The sequence below is a fragment of the Molothrus aeneus genome, chromosome 11, assembly GCF_037042795.1.
Source record: "Molothrus aeneus isolate 106 chromosome 11, BPBGC_Maene_1.0, whole genome shotgun sequence".
Classification (NCBI taxonomy): Eukaryota; Metazoa; Chordata; class Aves; order Passeriformes; family Icteridae; genus Molothrus; species Molothrus aeneus.
In genome coordinates, this window is record NC_089656.1 from 13,769,698 (window position 1) to 13,791,771 (window position 22,074).

At 48.3% G+C, this 22,074-nt stretch overlaps 1 protein-coding gene across 1 annotated transcript; it reads right to left on the bottom strand.

The window, feature by feature from the left end:
* Positions 1 to 2,764: 2,764 nt before the first annotated feature.
* Positions 2,765 to 11,319, bottom strand: HYDIN (HYDIN axonemal central pair apparatus protein). Its single transcript, XM_066557153.1, has 4 exons — positions 11,253 to 11,319; positions 11,085 to 11,154; positions 10,295 to 10,604; positions 2,765 to 2,911 (listed from the first exon to the last, which is right to left on the bottom strand). The coding sequence occupies exons 1-3, from the start codon at positions 11,306 to 11,308 to the stop codon at positions 10,296 to 10,298; spliced, it is 435 nt and encodes a 144-aa protein (XP_066413250.1). The 5' UTR covers positions 11,309 to 11,319; the 3' UTR covers positions 2,765 to 2,911; position 10,295.
* Positions 11,320 to 22,074: the final 10,755 nt, after the last annotated feature.

The window sequence follows — 22,074 nt, forward strand, 5'->3', positions numbered from 1 at the left end:
CGGGCTCTCGCCGTCAGCCACGCTGTGAAATGCCAGGATGCAAGCAGAGATTTACCTTCCACCCGGGAAAGGGATTTCTGTGGAAGGCATTTGCACAGTGGGAGAAATGAGCACGCAGGTGAACAGCACGTGCATTATCTGTGTATTTATCGTCTCTCTCCCCACGGCGCTGTGACACAGCAGATGTTTCTTCACCTCTGGAGCGAGTCCATAGGAGGCCACCAAGCCGATCAGAAGGATGGAGTAACTCTCCCATGAGGAAAGGCTGAGAGAATTAGGATTGTTGAGCCTAGAAAAGAGACGGCTTTGGGGTGACCTAATTGCAGCCTTCCAGTACCTGAAGGGAATTAATAGGAAAGATGGGGCAAGACTATTTACAAGAGCATGTAGTGACAGGTAAGGGGGGAGGCTTCAAACTGAAAGGAAGTAGATTTAGATATTAGGAAAAAAATTCTTCCCTGTCAGGGTGTTGAAGCACTGGCACAGGCTTGCCCAGGGAAGTTGTGGATGTCCCACTTGTTTCTAGGATGTCCTGTGACCACCTAGGGCTGGTTTTAAAAGAAACTTCCTCAGAAGCAGAGATGTCTTGCACTTCATAGGAAGACTCTGCAGGCCATGGCTGGGACTGCAGGGAGAAGGCAAGGAACAAAGGGCATCTCCTCTGCCTGCAGAGAGGACCCATTCCAAAAGAGCGGCCAAAGGGCTGTGGAAATGCTTCCACCAGCACTGTGGAGCTGAGACTAAGCCTCCTGACAGAAGCAGGACAGCCTGGAGCTGGAGGGACTGACAACAAACTGTGGACCCCTCTGTGTTCCTCTCATCCAACCCAGCCACACAAGACAAAATGCATCTAGGAATTAATGTGGGACTTTAATGGGAACACAGGTAGATTGACACCAGGGAGAAAGGAATCTTTCCTAGAAGGGCCAGGATAGCCCTATGACACCTACTGGTCCCAGTCTCTGAGATGTTACAAAAAAAAAAAAAAAAAAAGTCTCACCCTGTGTGGTGGTTTCTGAGCCTGCTCAGGACACAGCTTTACACCACTTCCCACACCCACCTCCCAAAATAGAGCAGATAGAAATCACACTGCTTCTGCAAACCTCATGTGAAGAGTCACATGGGATGACACGACCCTGCCAGCTCAGGCTGTGTAAGAGCCACCAACATCAGGACAGAGAGGTAATGACAGTGCCTGAGGTCCCTGCCAACACTGAGGACATGCACCAGAAGCCACCAACCCCCTTCCACATTAAATGCAAGAGTTTGATGGAACATCCTGAGTTGGAAAGGACCCACAAGGATCATCATGGCCAACTCCTGGACAATCAACAGTGTCGATACTGCTTCCCTAGAGCAAGCCCTCAGGGACCTCCCATTAGGCACAGCCAGGGTACTGTGTGAAAACCAGCCTCCCAACAAAGCACCAACTCTTTCCAGGTGATCCCAGGACAAAGCACCAGAGACCACACACCCAGGAGGTATTTAAATGGCCTTACATGATATCAGCACTTTGAATTTCTCCTTCAGGCAACCAGATGCAGATTAAAAGGGCACTTTGGAGCAAGCCATGGACAGCTCAAGGATGTTTGCAAGATTTGATTTTTGAGTTCACTGAGAGTCCTCAGCTCCTGCTGAAACCCACAGACCACAACTGTACCATTACTCTTGAAAAGTCAGGGAGGAGTCTGAGGCCCCTTAGGCTTCATCAAACATGGCTCATGCCTCTCCCAGAGTATTCCTATGATATGTAGCTCATCCAATTTTTCGGGGCGCAGGTGCTAAAGCTCCTCAGCCACTTGCTCCAACGTGAGGAGGACCAGGGCCAGCCACAATCAGCACTGCAGGCTGGCACAGCAGGTCCTTGTACAGATCATCCTTAGGCAGCTAAACTTCCCTCTCTGGACAAGTTATGACCCTAGGAGTAGTCTCCACTGACTTTACTGTGGTTATTCTGACTTGCACTGATTGTACAGATGACAGAAGCCATTAAATCTTCTCCTTCCTCATGCTTTGCACAGCAGCCAGGGGATTTATAAGCATCGGGTGAGCTCCTGATTCTCTATGAGACAGAAAAATACTTCTCAATCAGACTGGAGCCAAAGGTCCCTCTGAAGAAATCAGCAGCTCTAACAGAAATACAATTTGTAGTCTTTGTTCAAAATTAAACAAGCCCCGACAGCTGTAATTTGGAGGTGTTATTTAAAGAAATCTGCACCAACTACAATCTTAGCAGCTACTTCAAAAATCAGCTCTACAAACAGATGACTATTGACTCCTGTAATGGAGAGCAAAGGAGGAGAGATGTGTTCCAGCTGTCTTCGTGGCCAGGATCTGGATACTCATCATTTTAAGATGTCTTCATGGGGGCAAGTGCTGAGAGCATGAAAACACAGAGTATTGCTGCAAGGGTTAACAATATTAGGAAACAGTGGGAAACCAAAGAACTGGTTGAGCATAACCCCCTGAGAGCAGCAGCCTGCTTTGCTCCTGGTTGGATCTGACAGGCAAGCGGAAGGCTTCCAGCCATGGAAAAAGAGAGATTCTCAGTCTGTCCTCTTCTTAGGGCAAAGGCTGCAGGAGAGGGAAGCTGGATCTCAAAAGCTGAACCCTGAGGACAAGCTCACAGCATGGCTGGCAGGTTCCCTGCCTGCCAGCACTGCTGTCCTTCCATGGGGCCATGAGCAGCGTGAGAAAAGGAGGGAGGTGAAAAATGATAGAGCACGTCCTGAAGTCCTCACCTAAGAGGAAACGTTCCCGCTCGTCAGAACCATTTCTGCTGACCCCCAGAAGGTGTCTCCACCGGCCCGCGTGGTCGAGGCACATCCCGGGCAGCCAGAGAAGCCCCAGCCCAGCCTCCAAATGGGATTCTGCAGCAGGTCACCATGGGGCACGGAAGACGAAGGTAAAGCTGCAACGATAATGAGCACAAAATGAAAAGCAAACAAAAAAGTGCTCCAGTTTAATATACTTCCTAGGGTCAAATCCCAAAATAAATCAGACACTGAAGCTCCACCCTGCTATGTATGCCAGCATTGCCATCCATCTCCTGCCCAGAAATGCAGGCATCCTCACCCTGGCAGAAATTAGATTAAAGGCGTGGGGGGCTTTTACCCCATGTAAAAGCCGAGTTAATATCGCTCCTGAGTTACTGTTAAAGGTCACTCACATGGTACATCAGAATTCCTCCCTGCTTTACCTAGAGCGAGGCAGGCATACTCCCAGGATGTGCTCACAGTCCAATGGTCCCACAGAGCTCCGGGAGATGGGAAAAGAGATGACCAGACAGGACTGACCTGGTCCAAGTGACACTGGGGACAGCTGGGGACAAGCGGGTGGTGACAGAGGCCAGCAAGGCAGGAAAGAGGTGACAGTTATCAGTGAGGGGGAACATGCAAAGCAAGCTCCCAGCTGGGAAGGTTTCCTGCAGAGGAGGATGACTCTCCTGAGGGCAGAGCCACTGAAAAGGCAGCTTTGAGTCAGGCACTGTAGAAAATGCATGGCATGGCAGCTGGGCCCAGAGCACCCCTGGGGTGCCCGACCCCTCGGAACTCCTACCTCCTTCTGCTGCATGAAGCACACAGTGGAGAGCAAATCAATCCTTGCTCTATCTAATTCTGGGATGGGCATTTCTGTGGCTGCCCTGCTCTTTGCTGAACCCCATTCAATCTCCCTGGAAGTGAAGCCCTCTTTGCTCTGCTCCTGGCTGCCTCCCTGTCACAGTCAGGGCATACAGACGAATGGTGACATATCTCTAACATCCCGAAGTCCCCACACCTTAAGCAGCTGCTACTGATTCTGAGTTGGCAAAGACAATATGCAGTAATCTGTCAGAGTTTAAGGAGCATCTGGATGATGCTTCTTATCATAAGATTTAGTTTTAGGTTGTGCTCCGTGTCTAGGAACCACATTGGGCTAGCAGGAATCAGCACAAAAATCCCCAGTGCAGACTTACACTAAAAAACATGTAAAGATTTAGCACCTGGATTCAAATTTACCACAAGGAACTTGAGCCTCTTCTAAGAGTTTAAAGATTTCTCAACTACCCTGTGAAGACAGGGATACACCAGAAAAGAACACAGCCATACTAGAAATGGCAATTTTTGGCAGAGCTGTGCCAGGGTTTCAGATGGATTTTCTCTTGGGAAAGCTGTTTAAAGCACAGCTTCCAGGAAGCAGGAAAAGAATGAAGGGTGAGAAAAGATGGAAAAATTAAAAGAGAAATGATGTTTCGGAGATTATGTCACCTTACCCATCACTGACACATTCAGCGAGGGCTGTTCCTACCAACAAACCAAAAAGAAACATCAATGTTTTGTTTCATAAACAATAAAGTGCTGTACAGGAGCCTCCTGCACCTCTTGCCCCTCCTGCCCAGAACAAATACATGCGGGAACCATCCAGGCAGCACTGACAGAATGGCTTGGATAGGGAGAGGGATGTCCTTTGCAGAGCCCACGTACCTTGGGCTCCCCCTGTGAGCCTTGGCCAATGAAGATGTGCAGAAAGCAAGGGCAGAAGCCAGCAGGGTCAGCCGAGCAGTTCATGCAGGGATGGACCCCTGGGGGGGTCCCGGGTGGCGCCTAAGAGCTGGCTTGGAACTGGTGAGGACCAGGGAAATCCAAATGTTTAATGAAAACAAGCATCATGAAGGCCCGAGGCGGGTGTTGACACAATGTGATTTCTGCCCAGTGCTCTGTTAGAAAGCCCACGGCACAATGACGTTGAGGGTTGGCTGAGGTGGGATCCCAGGTCTTGCCCGCAGCCCCCTCATAGGGTCAGGGAGGTGGAGTGTGAGCGTCCATGCTTTTTGGTTTGCTTCAACACATGAACGTGGTCTGGCATCCTTCACCACAAAAGATGGTGAACTGTGCCTGGGCAGGGTGAAGCCAGAGGAAACTCTGGTGGCGGTCCATAGCGGTCCTGACATACAAATCAGTCGCCTGACCCACGTCTAGGGGCGAAAGACTAATCAAACCATCTAGTAGCTAGTTCCCTCCAAAGTTTCAGGAGGGAACTGGGATAGCTGGCACTTGGCAATGGGCAGTTTTACCTGGTAAAGCAAATGATTAGAGGTTTTGGGGCCGAAACAATCTCAAACTATTATCAACCATCTAATGGATGAGGGGGCTGGCTCACTGGCATGGAGCCACACCGTGGAGTGCAAGTGCTCAGGGGACCACTTTTGCTAAGAAGAACTGGTGCTGCAGGATGAACCAAACACTGACCGCCTGATGCCAATGCTCATCAGAGCCCAGAGGTCTTGGTTGATCTAGACAGCAGGATGGTGGCCATGGAAGTCAGAATCCACTAACGAGTGTGTAACAATTCACCTGCCAAATCAACTAGCCCTGAAAACAGGCTGCTTCCCAGATTTGCAGCTGAACAGTGCTGGCAGAGCAAGAAGAATGGTTGCTGAGCAAGAGCGTTTGCTGACTGGCTCCAAAAATCAGAAGGCAATCCCCATCCAACATCCTCCAGCTTGATCTGAGCATGAATGACAGATGAACATCTCCCAGGCTTGGTCCTGATGGTACAGTACAAAGCTAGGGAGATGGTTAAGCACCTGCCAGCACTTGGGATGTACAGTGCTTTTCCCCTAGGCAATGCTTTCTCCTTTAGTTTCTGTACCCTCAATTCACTCCTCCAAAACCCAGTCCAGTGAGGAATAACAACTCAGTGAGGTTCTGCCACTCTCTGACAAGGGCAGTTGCCTGGTGATCCTCTGGCTAGCCCTCACCTCCTGGCCCGTGCCAAGAGTGGCTGTCCCCTATCTGCCTCTGGGGTTGGTCAGGGTGGCAGCAGAGCAGGGCTGCCCAACTCCTGGAGGCAGCAAAGCTGCTCTGTGCAGCTGCTGATAGAAATCAAGGAAGTCAAGAACAAAGGAGATGAGAAGGACCACTTGTGTAAGTTCTCAGGAGAGTTTCTTCTCCAAGAAAGTCCAAGGACAAATGACAAAGCTCCAACAAGGTAACAGAAATTTAAGCACAGGGGAGGGTACCAGGGGAGGATAACCAATAGTAGAACAGCAGGGGAGGAACATAGGGTGGGGATCAGATTCCAGGTAACCAATAGGGGATAACATGGGAGGGGATCAGGCTGGGCACACCAATAGAACTTTGAGGCAAGGGTGATAGACAAGGAAGGTTCTAGAGAAAGGAGTGGGGTTACATTTGATGAACAAGGGAAGAGGGCAGTACTTCCAGGATTGGCAGGGAAGGGTCTGGAAATCAGGGTGGCTGACATGGGGACCGACATAAGATTAGGTGGGAAAATAGCAGTAAACAACTTCTGGGCAAAACCATTGAGGAAACCAAATGGGGTACATGGAACAATCCACTATAAACTCACAATAAGGAACACTTCAAGATTACAACAGAAAAACAATCTACCCCAACTCCCACGCGAAGGAGGCGGCTGAGGCTCCCCAAACCCAAGTGTGAGAGTTAAAGTGACTCCCATGCAGCTGTTCTGGTCTCCAGCTTCTGTTGCAATGTCTCGAGTCAAAGTCCTCGACGTGTGTGACAGTGGGTACCGGCCCTGAGGCAGAAGGAGCTGCCTCAAACGTGCTGTAGTGCTCCCAGAGCTCAACCAGAAGGTGCCATGCTCAGGCCTAGGGGCAGGCTAGATGACTTGCCAGCCAGAGAGCTGGGAAAAGAGCAGCACCATTCTGGAAGAGGCAGAGAGATGGGAGGTGCATAGTGACTATCACTATGCTGAAGGTACAAAAGAAGTTCACAGACACATTGAACATAGGAAACCATCACCACCCATCTTTGTCCGAACAAAGCATCACTGTCCCACATCTCATGTCCAGCTTTGTGTCTCTACTACAGACTTGGTAACAATACATCCTCACAACCCTCTCCATGGTGAGAATCTTACTTTTCATTCTGTCTGAATGAAGCAAGTAGCAAATTTTCAAGTCTCTTTTGCTTCAACTCCTCAGTGCCTATGCCTATGAGACTCTCTGCAAGCTGTTCATGGCAGCCACATGGCCACCCCAGAGGTGATCCCTGCCCGGCACCCAGCACTTGCTCCAAGAGCCTCCAACTCTGAGAAACAGGAAACAGCTTCTCTGTTACATTGAGCAAACCACAGCTCTGCTGCTGCTAAACCTCCTGCAGCTGAGGGACACACCAGGAGAGTCTTTCCTTCACAACTCAGCTCTTCTAAGTTACCCAGGGGATTTAAGCAGGGAAATAGCACCTGTGAGGCTACCAAAGCCCAAAACACAGGGATCTAAGGAGCTGAGAGGACCAGGGGCAAGAAGGGGGTGGGCACTACTGTCCCTCATCTGAGGCTCCCCAGCACCAGGGTCATGGGGGATAAATGCATTTCTGATGGATGTTCCCAATGTTCCTGCTGCCTCTCCCCGCCAGTGGCTGACAGAGCACTGCTGTCAGATTTCTGCCTTGCACTCTTTTTCACTGTCTGCATTTTCCATTTTTTTCCTTGTTATAAAAACAGAAAAGCAAAATCCTATCAACTATAACACAGAATTGGTTTTTCTGGTCAGCACCAAGGCTGGGATCTGGCTCGCAGGGTCCCTGCAGTGACACCTGCCTGGGGACATGCAATGAGAGATGACAGAGACAGGAGAAATCACTAATGCCGTAGAAAGAGCCACTTGGGAAGAGAAAGGCTCCTGTTCACAAATTCTGGCCAAGAAAATCCTGAACGGGAAGAATAATTTTCTACATGTTTAGCTCAAGAAATCCTTTTCTCAAAGAATCTACTGGCAATTCATTACCCTGTAGCCAAGATGTTCCCACTGACCAGAGATGTCAGATCAACACATGAAGGTGGTTTGACATGTGCCACAGAGGTGCAGAGCTCCCTGCTGATCCATCCTGGCACATGGACTGCTCATATATGTGTGCCTGTTAGCTCTGTCCCAGAAAGGGAACATATCTTGCACAGAGGGGACAAAGAGGTGATGCAGGAACAGCAATGATCAATGCAGATGACAAAGCATGGGTCCTGAATAAAGGATGAAAGCCCTAGAGAAAAGCTACATTTGGGGATGAGCCTTTTGCAGCCTCTGTCACAGTTCTCTAAGAATATCCTTTGTATCGAATGTCTTCCTTTTGAGGGGAAACCCAAAGAAAGCTGAGGAGATGGTTAGTGGCCTTAGAAATGGGACAAATTAGTCTTTCAGGAAGAAATCTTGAAGGTAAAAAATAGGGCAAAATGTTTGAATTGGACTCCAGATTTAGTATTTCCTGTGGGGAGACTCTAAAGGTCCATTCTAATGCTACAGAAAACCTCTTGGTGCAAAGGCTTAATTCAGCTTTGAGCTATCAAAGATACAAGGGGTGAAGAGAGCCTGTTCTGAGTCTGTCTCTAACCCTGTAGGTGTAGACAAAGAGTAACCACAGGAGACTCATGGCTCCACAGTGGCAGAGAATGTGCATGGCTTGGCATGGATTGGGCATGTCCAACCACACAGCAACAGCTGGACTCTGATGCTTCTACCTCTAAGCAGCAGCAGGGACTAGAGAGTGAGGAGGAAAAACAGGCTTTTACTGCTGGAAGAAAATAAAATCTAAGCACACAAGAGTCTAATCCAGGTAGGAAAAAACCCATCTCCTGGTCAAAATAAATATGTGTGTCTGATGGATGCTGGGAGGCTCTGCTGATGGGCTCCAGCAAGGTTGGATATATGGATGCTTCAGTTCTACTGAGCTCACCCTCCTCAGTCTTGATACCTGATTCCCTTGGTGTCAGACTGAATTAGTTTATTCTGATCACTTAGAATACCAACAGTGCTTAATGTGGCCCAGAAATAATATCTGACATGCTGCCCTTCTGCTGGGCTCTTGACGAGCAATTTGAGGTGTTAATAGCTTGGAGACCATCTTCATTTGCAGCTCTGCCACGCACAATCACATGGTGGCTGCTGAGGGACCCAGAGAAAATACATTCCTGCTTCATTAACATGCCGAGCAGAACAGGCAGCTGAACCGGCATCCTCAGCAGGAAAGAGGCAGCAACGGGGCCACGCCAAGCCCTTTGGAGCAGAGGCTGCTCTCGTGCCAGATGCTTGGGACCCTCAGCTGCCACCGACTCCACAGACTCAGGGGACGCAGCATCAGGAGGAGCAAGTGCCTGCAGGCTCAGGTCCAGCAAAGCCAATTGAGGGGGAGATGGGGTGATTAAAAGCTGAACACTGATTCAGCATTCCCATTTCCAAAAGCCTAAATTGGTTCTAAAAAAATAGGAATACAGAGAAACAGGCAAGTGGCCAACAAGTGGCCCCAGAGGAAATTAATTCCTCACAGAGTTCACTGGAATGTGCTTATTTCTCTGTTATTGAAAAATATATGCATTGTTCTAGCCTAAAAATTAGATTTCCCCTTTAGGTTGTAATTAAACCCTAATCTAATTTGGCAGAAGATACCAGGGACCTCCAAGCAGAGCTAACAGCCCTGCTCTTTCTTCTCCACCTCCCTCCACCTGCTTTTGGCAACTTTTCTCTGCATTCCAGGGTCTGCTCATGAAGGTGCTGTGCATCACAAAGGGGCACACAAAAAAACTTGTTGGAATTTGATGAGACCCAGCTGGAAATGGACTTCCTCAGTGCCCAGGGCTTCTCTCCTGAGCCCTCCCCAGAGCCATAGTTGATTTACAGCTCCCAACAACACTGCTCCTGGATGAGCTCAGTTCCTTGTAACAGCAGTTTGATGCCCAGTGGTTAACTTGGCTTGGTTTCCTGGGGCATTATGGAAAAATCATTTGCTCTTGTCATAAAAACTGCCCAGCTCAGACTTCTGCACACTGCAGCGAGGTCAGAAAGGAGGAACTGTGTTCCTCCAGAAATGTGTTTTTACATGTGCCCCAGTATGAGTGCAGGATTGCTCCTGGGTTTGGGAAGCACAGCCCAGCCCTGGGTGACCCTGCTTCCAGGTCTGTTCAGATGGGTGCTCCCCCCAGCAGCTGCAGCTATCCCTAAAGCTGTAGAACCTGCTGATCTCTGCCAAACACCAAAGAGCTGCTCTCTGAAGGTGAGTGTGGTTGAACAGGCCAAAATTCATTTCACCAAGGTGGTCTTTGCCTCAGGCCACAGATGTCTAAGAAAGCAGCTTTCCTTCCCAGGGGAACCAGTATGTAGGCTACACCAGCACCAAACTGGTAGAGATCGCCTATTCCCTGAGCTTCCAGCCTGATCACAACTGGCCAGTGTTACTTCCACAAGGAAAACTCAAAACCACTTTTTCAAATCCCAGACAAACAGCCTTGTCTTTGTGAAGTATAGGAAGTACAGGACACCAGGAAGAAGAGGTTCACATACCTTATGGTGTCTGGCTGTCTGTCTGGAATGACCAGTGGTACTGGGCAGGAACTGGGCTGCAGTTGGTCATCTCCACATACAGCACTTGTTCAGTGTCATTCATGTTGCAGCCAAAGTCCATGGCCTGGGTCTGGAGATGGAGATTTGGGAAGTAGACTTCTCCCTGAACAGTGATCTGGTCCTCATGAGGATGCTCCATGAAGCACATCCTGAGAACCCTCTCTGCCACCCAGCTATTCAGATTGTTCTCATAAGTTGGGTTAAACTGGATGCAGAGATGAAGTTCCTCCCCTACATTGAACGTAATGGCCTGCAAGGAGATGTAAAGCATTAATCACCTTTGTGATCAAGTCTCAAGGTCTCACAGGAGGAAACAGTAAACATTCAAAGTGTGACCCCAGCGTGGGCTTCTCAGTTCACCCTCATTTCTTCACAGTGAGGATCTGTCTGCAGGCACCACGCTCTGGTCTGGGATTCTCTCAGGTTCACGTTTCTGTGCTTGGCAGCAATACAAGGGGATGGCTGCTGGAGAGCTGGGATGCTTTCCAGGAGACATGTTACTGCATGGCTTGCCTCAATCTGATCTCTTGCTCCCTTCTCCTCATGTCTTAGAGCCAGCATGGATGTTCCCAATTCAGATGAGATTTTGATTCCTTCAGCAGCTCTGCTGATTTGGTTCAGGCCAACCCACTGCTGACACTCCAGAATAAACTTCTCAACTTGAGGACTTCCCAAAAGAAAAGCACCACATCCCTCCTTCAAACCCCAGAGTGAGCCCACATATGCTCACCTTGGAATCTGCAGCAAGGGGCTGCTGGTCCACATTGCAGAGACTGAAGAGCCAGGACAGCACTGGGTTGCTACAGAAACAGGAGACAAGGAAAAACAATCTCAAGTAACCATAGACTTCCTTCCTCTTCCAAAGCATTTGACATTTTTAAACCCCCAAAGCACATACAAGTCTGACAGACGTGTCAGTAACATTTTCACCGTGGATCCTGCCTGGATTTGCATGCCTGGCTTTTCCTATGCCTTTGTTACGGAGACCTTCACTCCACAAAAAGTGCAGAACCACCAGGGGCACTTTCAAGGCTTCCCTCTCTTGATGCCCAGACACAGTACTGACCCTGTGAAACATTGGGGGGACCTTTCTGACAGCTGCTTCTCCTCTGGGAAGAGACAGACTTCTTGCTCACTCTAATGCTTTCAGTTCCCTTGGGCAGAGTGCTTGGCATGAGATAATCTGGAAGGCAGTAGCTGTTATATAGAACAGAGCAGAAAAATGAGGATGATCGTTTAGCCTGTCTAAATGGCTATGAAGACACTGAAGGGCAACATTAGGAAACCAACTGGAAGTTATTGAGATGTGCAACAGCTGAGCTGGGGCATTCCAAGGACAAGGGCTTAGATGAAGCAGTTCCTGTGTCATCAAGTCAGCAGTCATGATTTTCTTGTTTCTGTAAAATGAGTTGATCTTGTAAGCATAATGCTTACAAAAATTTGTAGGAACCAATTTAAAAAAGAAGAAAAAGAATTTCCATATATCAAGGTGAACAGGTGATACAAGGGTCAGTGCTAGCAAACCCTCTCTTGGAAGTGGAGGGGAAAGAATCCATGCTAAAAGCCAAACAACCCAACTAGCCAGCCTGCTTTCAGGTAAGGAAGGGATTACTTGTTCCTCGGATGCCCTGTGGCCTTGTAGGGCTTTAAAAGAAACCTTCTGAGGAACAGAGATGTCTTGCACTTCACAGGAAAAGACCATGCTTAAGATGGATACTCAAGACCTTTTCCTGATTTCTCATGGTTTTGCATTCCCAAATTCCTCCCTTTTTTTCTCACTCTTCTCTGATACAACACCACAACCAAGCTCCTCCTAGAGCCCACAGAATTGACAGTCACCTGTGTTGCATATGCAATGCAGGGAGCTGGGCTGCTGACCAGCCTGATGACCATCAATCTCTCTGGACCCAAGGAGAACAAAAAGCTCACATGCAGGGGCATCAGGCTGTGACTGAAGGAGCCAGGTAGCCACAGCTGACATGGATGTCAGATGCCATTTAGGCTTTCCAGGCAGGACTTCCTAACCAGTGCCCTGATCGTTCTATTTCCCTCTCCAGCAAAACCTTTGGGCTCAGAACTGCACAGTGACAGTCCCACTGCAGCTGATTGAGCAAGTCTTCCTCAAGTTACCACTGAGGCAACCCTTTCTCAGAATACCAGCATAAGCAGGAGCTTCATGCATACACATTTCACATTCACTTCCACATGTGTGCCCAGTGGTCCTGAAGCTAGGGAATGCACACCAAGGTTAGCCAGCATTTTCTCTGTAGAGTTCCATTTCCCCTGGGAAGAAAGCCACAGAGAGAACACCCATGACCCTGCTATTATCTCCTCTGAGCTGCTCTCTAAGGGTGTTGCCAAACCTGGCTGCCCTTGGGACACCAGGGCTGGCTGAGAGACTGGGGTGAGTGGTTATGGAAATATTGGCAAGTGTCAGGTTGTCAATTATAATGATCCCTGGGAACAGTTTCCCACATGGATGGATACCACACTGATCATTAGAGCTGGCACACTGTGTTTTCCTCCTCCAGGACTCAGAGCTAGACCAGCCCTCTGCTCATGTTTGTTTGCAGAGGAAAAGCAATGCTGCTCCCAGACACTCCCACCCTTCACAGGACTTTTGTTTTACCCCTTGCTACTCCTGAATAAAGCACTTGGCGTTTGTTTACTTCCTGCCTGGCTTCTAACTTAAGTCTAACTTACTTTCCCTGCCCTTCCTTTCTGCCTTAGCACACAACACTGGTAACCTCCTGTTTGCCCCAAAGGAGCAGTATTTCCGTCAGCCTGTATTTTGGGAACAGCACTGGGTTTTGGTAGCTATGGAAACACAAAAAAAGCCTTAGTAACTGATGGTGACCAGGAAGGAAAGCAACTGGTGCTGCCATGGAAACCTGTGGCCTTAAAACAGCTTCTTGAAGTCACTTGCTCTTTTTCCCAGGCAAATGTCAATGGGCTGCAGAAGAAGCCTCAGTGGAGGGGATCTGACAGGGAAGGCTCAGCCCTTGGCAGGGGCCTCACCTGGGCAGTGCTGGAGCAGCCTTCCAGCACCATCTCCACAGTCTGGCCCAGCCTCAGGTCCATCTGCAGCAGCCACAGCTTAAACATGGGGCTGCCAGATCTGGAGGTCTGGGAAGCTTCTACTCTTGGTGCCACTCAGGGCAGGGGGACAATGATGCTGCTGAAATATGTTGAAACCTTCTGTGGGCTAGTACAGCTGATGGATGTGGTGTCCTTTGTTTGTCACTATGAACTGGTAACAGAAGGGAACGAAGCCAGAAGAGAAGCAGAGATGGAAAATTCCATGTGAGCTGCTCAGTTTCAGCACTGTGGTGAGGTTCCCTGACTGAACACTCTGCAATAAAGCTTCCACCCAAAAGGCTGCCCAAGCTCAAAGCTTAAACCACAGCCAGGTCTTGGCTGCCCTAGAGTTTATCACCATCCAGCAGCTGCTCTGTTTGCATACAGTCTGCATGAAAAGCATCTTCTCAGTTGCTGCCTCATCTCAGAGCATCACCAGCTGCTTAATTAACACTCTGAGGGTTTTTCCAAGGTGCTTCCTGCAGGTCTTACTGTACCAGACACTGACCTGGCTGCAGGCAGAAGGAAGAACAGCTTCAGTGCCATTTCACCTTTCCCTTCGAGCTGCTGCCTCACGTGGCTTCCTCTGTAGATACTACTGAGGAGCTGCAGGGTATAGAGACTCATCTGGTGGTGCCATGGCACCCCCTCATCCCCTCAGCTCTTAAAGAGCATCCAATCCTAATCATTCCCAACATCTCACCCTCTGCCAGAACAGTACAGCTGGGTTGGTGTTTCACAAAGAGAAATGAACTGTGGGAACACAGGATCAACAGAAGTTTCCCCAGAATGAAGACAGCAGCAAGACCAGTCTGGCTACTGAGGAAATGGAGTGACAAGAAGAAATTAGTGACTCCAGCTAGACAGAAAACAAAATGAATGCTCAATGGAAATTGATTCCTTCATGTAAAGAAACCTTAACTGCAGGCTAGTCTGGAGCTTTTATTTTACTCTCAATAAATCTGAGCATGACCAGGAAACAAATTGTTCCTGGAGCAGTTACTGGTTTTTTGAAAGGCAGAGAAAATGTGGCAGCAGAAGTGATGGTATAGAAGAAAGTTACTCTGGAAAACTGTTAAGAACTGATGCATACCAGCTTAGTGGTTTATGTTGGAGACAGCAATGGATGAAAGCTTGGAGAAGCTTTCACACCGTGAAACCTGGGTCCCATTTCACCCAGTAGTAGCTCTTGCAGCTGACAGCCCTGGCAACAGCCCTAAACCAAGCAGAGGGGCACAGATGGGAAGAGGCAGAGCGCAATGACACCATGCAGACTGACACTGCCCACTCTCTTATGTAGCCAGCTTGTAGCTGCAGAGCACAGGACATGCTGGACTAGGGTCTGCCTCCCTGCAATGTCCCTGTGTATGTGGATGGCTGGTTGGTATATATTTAACACCTCAAAATCTGTCCTAAACACCAAAAGTAGGATTAACCTACTCTTTCTACCCAAAAATTTAGGTGTTGGGAGAACTGTGGACTCTCTTTGCAGTCAGGGAAAAGAACAGGCACCTCAAGAAGACAATTCTCATCCCAAAAACTCTCCAGCACAAAGCACAGAGCACTTGGAAAAGGCTCCACTTTCTCCCAGTTACAAGAGTGCGTCTGATTTCAGACACAGGCAGTAGGATGAGTGAAGCCCCTCCTTTGAGCTCACCTCAGTGTCACAGAGCATCCTGCCCAGCCTCAGAGAGCTTCCCCTCTCCCTTTTGGAGCTGGTCCTGCAGCCATCCTGGCTTTGCTTTGGGCTTCTGCTGTGGAGAGACGGTGAGGCAGCAGGCAGAAGCAAAGAGGAAAGAGACACTAGGTCTGATCTGATAGAGCCCAGCCCAGCTGGGCAGCTGGGGATGAACAAACCGAGGAGGATACAGGGCAAAGACAAATTCTGCTGCTCCTCCCAGACTCCCAGGCAGAGGGGAAATAAAACAGCACCATTCATTTAGGGGAAGAGCTGCCAAGAAGCTACTGCTACTGTTGTGAGATGATGCTCCATGGGGAACAGAAAAGCAAGGAATGTTATTGCAAAGAGAAATATACTGGTACTGTAACATTTTCCAGCCAGACACTGCTGGGACATGCTGTTTTTCTCCAATTGTTACTTGATAAAGTGAGAAAATAAATGTATTAAAACTAAAGACAATTCAGTAACAGTTGAGCAACTGGTTTCCATTTCAGTGGCTTTGGAGGGTATCCAACAACTTTCAAATGGCCACCACGTGTTTCTGAGGGAATCTCTGGCTTCAGCCAAACAGAGCCAGGAACTTGTGCACTGAAGAAGCTCTAGTCTGATGGACTAAAGCTGCTCTTTGCTGAGCCCACAGGAGAAGCAGGAGCTGAGATATCTCCTATCTGAAGCAGGGTCCCAACTTGAGCTCTGGAGTAAACAGTTTGTCAGTGGCAATTGTGGTGCCAGTGCCCACAGCCCAGACAGGTATGAAGTTCATATGGCTGTTCTCAATGAACAGCTTCACCTTGTCCTGGAATTTCTTTGTGCCATCCACATTTGCTCTGACAGTCAGAGACACCACAGACTTAGGGGGGACCACTCTTTTACTGGGTTCAGTCCTCCAGTGTGAGTGTTTTGCAGCCTGTAAGACAGCCAAACACGAACTTAGGATGGAAACCATGGACTTTGCTCTGTTGAGTCTAAAGGGGGTCTAAAGAGAGGATAAAAATCATAAAGCCTTTATTATTCTAAATCTACAGAGTCTGGCAACAGCAACTCTCTAAGAGCTTATACAAACTGTATTTTACTCTCCTTTATCAGACTCACGTCATTAGCCCAGTTTTGCTCAACCCAAGGGATGCTCTTCCTCAGGAGGTTACTCCCCCTCCAGTCTCTCTTTGGACTGCTTGCCTAGGGAAGCTATTTACTCTCTCCTGACTTCCCAACAGTGGAGCTGGGTGTGCACAAAGGCACAAGGTCAGAGGGAGCCAGGACTGCTCAAATCCCAGCCCAGCAGCCACACAGCTGGAGGACACTGCTGAGAGCCTGAAGAATAAGTCTGTAAAACCAGCTGAGCAAAACCTCAACACCAAAGTTTCCTTCCCCAAGGGGACATCAGTGCTTCTCAACAGCCCCTGAAGGACTGTTTACATTTATCCCCCAAACAGCTGGAGAAGCAGCAAGAGGAAAATTCACCTCACTCCTCCTCAGCCCAGGAGGCTGAGCCTGGACTCTCACACAATACCCAATACTTCATCCACAAACTCAAACAAGTCCACAGTGTCAGGGCTGGCTTTAACCAGCTCCAGAAGTTCACCCCACCCAACATGGAGAAGAAAAAACTCCCCCCAAGCCTATTTACAAGCCTCTCACAGACTCCCCCTCCCACACTATTAGACTAATAAGGGACCAGTTTTTCATCTGCATACAATGATATAAATGCAGAGAAAATCTATTGTCTTGAACAGAATGAGTTCAGCTTTACAGCCAGAAGCTGAGGGCAAAGTGCAGCCCAGCAGATGCTGGGCACTTTGTGGCTGCAGAGTATTTTCTATCCCCACTGAAGATCCCTGCAGTGAATACAACTCATCTGTTCTCCAGAATAGAAATGACACCAGGAAGAAAAAAAAAAGCAAACTGCTCTATATAGTGATATCTTTCCCTTTAACAGCCACCTTCTGTTTTCATCCTGCCACTGCCCACTTTCAATCAAAGAAATTGCTCTCAAAAACACAAGAATGACTTCTGCATTTGACCATTTGGTACATGATTTCAGCTTGTGATTTTGGAAACAAAACAGTACTCCTTCAGGAATATCCTGGGTAACCCAGCTAACAGAGGCCAGTGCAGATCTCTCTCACAGGATGCTCAAAGCTGGCAGAGCCAAAGCCCTCCCAGATACCAGCAAAGCTTCAGCCCCATCAGCTGCACTATTCCCATACCTCAGTATCCTGGGATCCCAGGGAGCAAATGGTCCCTCTGCAAGGACTTATTTTAAATTCCCTTGGCTTCATAAAACCTCAAGCTCCCTTCCTCCAGAACGGATCAGCAATTAGGAACTACCTCACACAGCAAATGGAGACATCACACCCTCACTGCTCACTGGCTGTGATTGCTGTCTGCAGAGGTTTACACCAGTTCAGCTCCAAGACTTGGGTTTCCATGATGGAAAGCCAGGGATACAGCAACACCTTGGGGGATTTCTGCTGAGCCAGGACACCAGCCCACAGCCTGCTCTGCAGGGGATACATGGCCTGGCTATCTCCTACAGCCTGCCACAGTTTTGGAGATAGGCACACAACCAAGCACACCGAGCTCATGCAACAACAGCCAAGGCTTATTGAGGGACACCCCCTTTTATAGGGGGTTCCAAATTCCCCTGCTTGAACACCTGATTGGTCGAGGTCTTAACATACCCAGCTCACTGGCCAATTCGAGTCTGCATTCTGGTTTGAATGGGATTGGCTGGGATCCCCTGTTTGGGTTCAAATCCAACCCATCAGTGTCCTGGCCAGGGACTTGATCACTTCTGTTCTCTAAGGGACAAGGCCAGGAGCTGGGCTCTGTTATGGCCACTTTTACCTGTGCAGCTACAGACAGGTCACCTGCTTACCAAGAGTCATTTCAACACAGGTTTGGAGGAAAAACCAGCTGCAGGCACAGCCCAGAGCTTCTCCATGCCTATAAACAGTGCTGCCAGCTCCTGCAGTGATTCCAACAGAGAGGCAGGAGGGGCACAAAAAGGACAGGCACAGGTTTCACAATCCCAAATGCCACAGAGGTCATCAGATGCAGACAACAGTCAGCAGCACAGTTAAAAGAAACAAAGATACAAGAGGCCTTCAGAATGAAATCAGATTAAGCAGGATGAATCTTCTATTACAGAACCATATTCCTGCCTGGTGCTTTTCTTATTACTTCACTTATTCAAAGAGAAACAAGAAGCGGCTCAGCAGTGATGCAGGGAAGGGAGGAAGCAGCTCAGGAAAGGTAATGAGTTTTCTTAAAAAGTCCATGAACAGCATGAAAACACAGAGGCTTCCTGGGTGTAGAATGATAATGGCCCTTCAATCAATCCACAATTGATTTCACATTTAAACTGTAGATCATCTCAGTAAAATGCCTTTTGTGAGCCTGATATGGAGAACTGGAATCTGCATTTCAAAGGCAACGCTCTGGTTGCTCAGCCAATCTTCCCCCCCCAATTTTAGTGGGGAAGGAGCTGGGCTGATGTAGGAGACACAGGGGTGCCTGCAGCAGACCTATTGTTGGGGCATCTGACCTGGTCAGCGATGAGGTGCCCTCACAGCACTAAATAACATCCTGCACTAAATGTTGGTGGGTAAATGATGCCCTTGCCTTGCAACAGAACACGTGCCCAGAGTGGCTAGAGACTGGTAATGGCTTAAGCTCCCTTCTCCTGAAGTCTCATCCCATGGACCCTCCTTGGACAAGGACTTTCAGAGGAAGGACCAGAGAAGACTATGAAGGACACCAGAAAATACTGACTTTTATTCTTTTGGTCCTATTTGATCTCCTGATGGCAAAATGCTGCCTAAGGCACCAGCAGCCCTGGAGTTAACACCCTGAAGAGGCTGTTGTGGAGGAACAGGAGTGACGGATGCTCTTATGTTCAAGTGCTCCATTTCAGCTCTCACACTCCGGTGCGAGCCCGGGGCGCGCTCACCAAAGGAGACGTCACCAGAGAGGAGGGAGGGCACATCAAAATGGTCCCATGACACAGCCCCAGCCCCAAAGGCAGGGAGGCAATGGCTTTGTTAAAGGGAATTGCAAAGGATTTGGGTGTTGTTAGGGCTGGGGGGGATAAAAGCTGCTGTCAGAGGCACCCTGGGTTTCAAATCAACCCAGCACCCTGTGCTCAGCACAGCACCCACATGGACAGGAGGCAGTCAAAGCAAAGTGCTCAGCAGCTGATGTGGCTTAGGCACCATGGCAGGTGGGACATGTCTCCGAGTTGCTGCTGGTCCACTGAAGGATCCCAAACACACTCCCAGAGATGCCTATGTGCCTCAGCTTCCCCATCTGTAATGTGGTGGACATATAGGTGTCGCCCCAGAAGTGGACTCACTGTAACCAGCCTTCCCAGGCACAGATTCCCTACTTTGATATTTCTCATTTGGAACTGGTGTTTCCATGGAGGATCCTTCCCATGAGATCTTGACATACACTGTCAGGTTTTTGAGACAAGAAGCCAGGGGAGCCTCAACCATCCACTGCAGTAACAGTTCTACTCAGAGGACAGATGAAAAGACCAGCTTGTCACCAGTGAACCCATCAGCTGTCACAGCCAAGAGCAATGGCTTAAACAACCAAATGTGTGTCCTTAATCCAACACACCACATTCAGCAGATGGGCTCCAAACTGCAAAAGTCACCAACATCCACTGAAATCAGCACTTGAAGCTGCACAAGACTCAGATTTATTTCATGGCTGATGCCAATCAATGCCCACTCTGACCTTTAGTTAAAAATCAGGGATCACAGTGAACTGTACTTTCTGTTTTATTCACCAGACTGCCACTGGTTCTGCTCTACACATCTCAACAAGCAAAACCTGCCCTTGCTCAAGGAGAAAGCTGCTTATGCAATAATATCCCATGACCAATTTGGGGGAGGGACAAAGAATAAATTATTTGATTGTGAAATGTTCCCTCTTCATTTAAAAAAAAAAAGAAAAAAAAGGCAGCACTTTTCTGCAAACAAAAAGTCAGCATAATTGTTTCTTTACTGACATCAGACCTACTCACCACTCTTCTCTTGCAAAGTAATAACCTTATTATTTTTTTTCCATTTCCCTTATCCTATTGGTAAAATTGACTGCAGAGTCCTTTCATTTCTTTACTGCCTTGATCCTGTGCCTCCCAACAGCAGCATCCCAGACACAGCCACAGCTCAAAAGCTCCAGAGCATCCAGCAGCAGCTTTCCTGCCTACCCCACGTTAACCCACCAGCCCATGGCTCAGATGTGCTGGGACAAGCCCTCACTTGAGGATCCTTAGCTGAGGTTTACCTGCAGTCTAGCTGCTTAGCACAGCACTAAAAGTATCATTTACTCATTCACCTTTTCTCATCTAATGAAAATAATAAATTGACAAAGAGAAACAACAAGGTATCAGCATCAAAAATGCAGAGAGAGCACAATCTTTTGGTAAGAAAACAACTCAGTGTGTCCTTCCCTGCTATAAACAAGCTTTTGAAAGTGTCTGGCATGATGTAGTGCTTCATTTTCTACCTCTTTCAGTTGCTCTCTCTCTTTTTATTTTTTGCAGACTTTACATCATTGGGATGGAGACAAATAGGTAGAAATTTGCTTTCCTTCCTTTCCAGAAATGCTTTGTTAGTTCTAGAGCCAGAGATACACCACAGCTGAAGTGTGAGGGACTGGTCAGCAAGGGAAAACACTGCCAAGCACTTTGACCAGTGCTGAGCCAGGAGGGTGGATGGCTTTCCTGAACACTGAACATTGTTTGCAATGGACTTGAACTCAAACGCAGGCAGTTTGTTCCAGCTGTTTTTTGGACAGCCTGAGCAGAAAGGTGATTTGTGTCTGGGGCTGGAATAAAAGCCTCTGAACATGCAGCTTTTTGACCCAGTGTTGCTTTCATGTGCCAAGGGGTCTTGCAGGAAGCCTCCCAGCTGATCTCCAAGGGAGGCTGTTAAAAAGCAGGGATTGGGGTTTCGTGAACAACAGACACACCTTTCCAAGTCCATCAAAAAGATCCAGATTCCAAGAAACCTCCCAAATTTGACTAGTATCACAACTGCCCAAGTTGCCAGGAATTCCACAGGTCCACAAGTCTCACAGCTGCCCCTGAAGACATCTACCCCAACCCTGCTGGCTCACCTCATATCTGTGTGTTGCTCTGACAAAAATCTCCTCAATGTTCAGTTCCTCAAAGCTGAAGTGGAGCTGGGGCCCAACACCTTCCCTTGTGAGGAGCAGGGGCAGCCTGGTCTCACAGCCTGGGGAGAGATTTCTATTTAAGTATGGTAATTCCTTCTGCTATCCTGCATTTTCCAGGCTGCCTTAATGCTATCCCTGGCTCTGAGCTGCCTGGGACCAGCTACTGATGTTCCAGGAGAAGATACAGACCAATCTCTTCCCTCAGGAGAAATGCTTTGGATCTGGCTTCCAATTTCTAACCCAGTGCTTGGGCTGGGTTCCGATTTGGCCATGCATTTTTATTCTAAAAAAGTGATGCTGAGTTTAAAAGGATCTTTGATTTCCTTCCCATGCACTTAGAGGAGCTTTGAAGTCCATTCAGTGAAGGCACAAAGCTCACAAAGAGCTTGGCATTGCTGCCTGGCTTGCAAGTAAATCAGGGTGTAGGTGACACAACAGCACAGGACTTTATTGCCAAAGTGCTCAGCTTCTCTGCTTCTCAGCATCTTCTTGACAGAATCTCCTCATGCTTTGTGACTGGCTTTGAACACAGTTCCCACCTGACCACATCAATAAACAGAGATCCACAGTTTCAGGTGATGCAGGACATCACAATGTAAAGGAGTAATCATCATTTGGGATTTTTGAGCAATTAAGAAAGTTCATTTTGAGCTCCAGTATTTGCTGTGAGGAAATTTCAAACACTTCTTCACTTCTGGCTTTGCCAGTTGTCCAGAACTGATCAATTCTGTTAATCACCTGACCCAGAAGTATCTGCCAAGTAATTTCTGGA